At 40.5% G+C, this 1,287-nt stretch overlaps 1 protein-coding gene across 1 annotated transcript; it reads right to left on the bottom strand.

Moving 5' to 3' along the window:
• Positions 1-15: 15 nt before the first annotated feature.
• On the bottom strand, positions 16-1,188 carry LOC119348532 (the record flags this gene model as incomplete). The annotated part of the gene is made up of 4 exons (XM_037616587.1): positions 952-1,188; positions 667-856; positions 430-540; positions 16-345 (listed from the first exon to the last, which is right to left on the bottom strand). Coding segments are annotated over exons 1-4 (858 nt in total), but the record flags the coding sequence as incomplete, so codon positions are not given.
• Between the last annotated feature and the right edge of the window lie 99 nt (positions 1,189-1,287).

Genomic DNA, 1,287 nt, shown 5'->3' with positions numbered 1-1,287 from the left:
GGGGGGGATGCTCACTGGGTCGATTTTGATTCGTAATTGATTCTCCTCGCCATCATAAAATTTCAGGAATTTGAAACAGAAGAAAGGACAGTCGTTGGCAAGTTGTTTGGGGGTTGGAAATCTAGCAATAGGCCACTTGCAGAAGTTGTCGAACTTCCCCTCAGTAACTTTTAAAAAAGCATCATTGAGTCTGGCGACAGCAATAGGACCCCACGGCTTATGAAAATCCTCAAATGTAGTCTGTTGTGTGCTCCAGTCAACTGAATCGAGGACGTCAATCCGTCTGTGAACACGATTCACACAATAAACTGAGAAATGACTGCCCTGATGGGATACCCATAATATCTGCAGCAGATAAAAAAATATGAATGGAGAGCAAAGGATGTAGAGCATGCAAGATGAAAAGTGTGATGCAGTAAGGAACCTTACCATGCGAACATCTTGAGGGTCTTTATCCACGAGGTCTTCCTTTAATAGTGCCTCAATGAAAGTAGGATTGAAGGATTGCGTCTCGTGCCGAGCATCGACATTAAGGTGGAACTGCACATAATAATTCAAAAATGTTGATTATTCATTTGACAAAATGATGCTGAATACTTAGGTAACGAGAACATGGAATGGTTAGCCATAGTAAAAATGGATAATTGTAAAATCAGGTTTAAATACCGATAGTGACCAACGAAGGAACATCCTGTACCCAGCCGACGTGGGCCTTAATTTAATCTCATCGTGACGCAGAATGTCTATGTAGTATTCCATCAAGCTGGGTAGCATTGATGCCCCATCGCCGAAGCTTTTTGCGAGATCCATGCCAGTAAGATATAACTTAGAAGGTTCGTAAGCAAGAAGTCCAGTCCTATGACAAGGTTAATTCGGAATTTGTAATGTATTTTAAAATGATGAAATAATTAGTGCACATTAAAAATAGGATGCAATGGTGTGAAGGTTTACTTTTTGAGATCAAGGTCGTTGATTACTATGTCACGGAGTTTTCGGGCGTGGTTGAGAGAAATGGTAGACTTAACAGGATGTAATTTAAATGGAGAAATGATCTTCAATGGTCTCTTCCTGATCCTCTTTACGATAACTGGTAGTTGACCGCATTGCAGAACATTTCCAGGAGCTCCGAATTGGTTGGGGTTCACAAAGCTTGGGACATTGGTTTTGTCCTTCTCCATGTTCTTGGCGGTGCGAACAAGTGTATGTTTTTCCGTAGACTGAAATATGTAGAAAATAACCCAACTGAGATACGATATTATGTATGTGAACATTACTATTGGAAAAAAA

Source organism: Triticum dicoccoides, unplaced genomic scaffold (assembly GCF_002162155.2).
Source record: "Triticum dicoccoides isolate Atlit2015 ecotype Zavitan unplaced genomic scaffold, WEW_v2.0 scaffold96581, whole genome shotgun sequence".
NCBI lineage: Eukaryota > Viridiplantae > Streptophyta > Magnoliopsida > Poales > Poaceae > Triticum > Triticum dicoccoides.
This window is presented reverse-complemented; position numbering and strand designations above follow the sequence as displayed.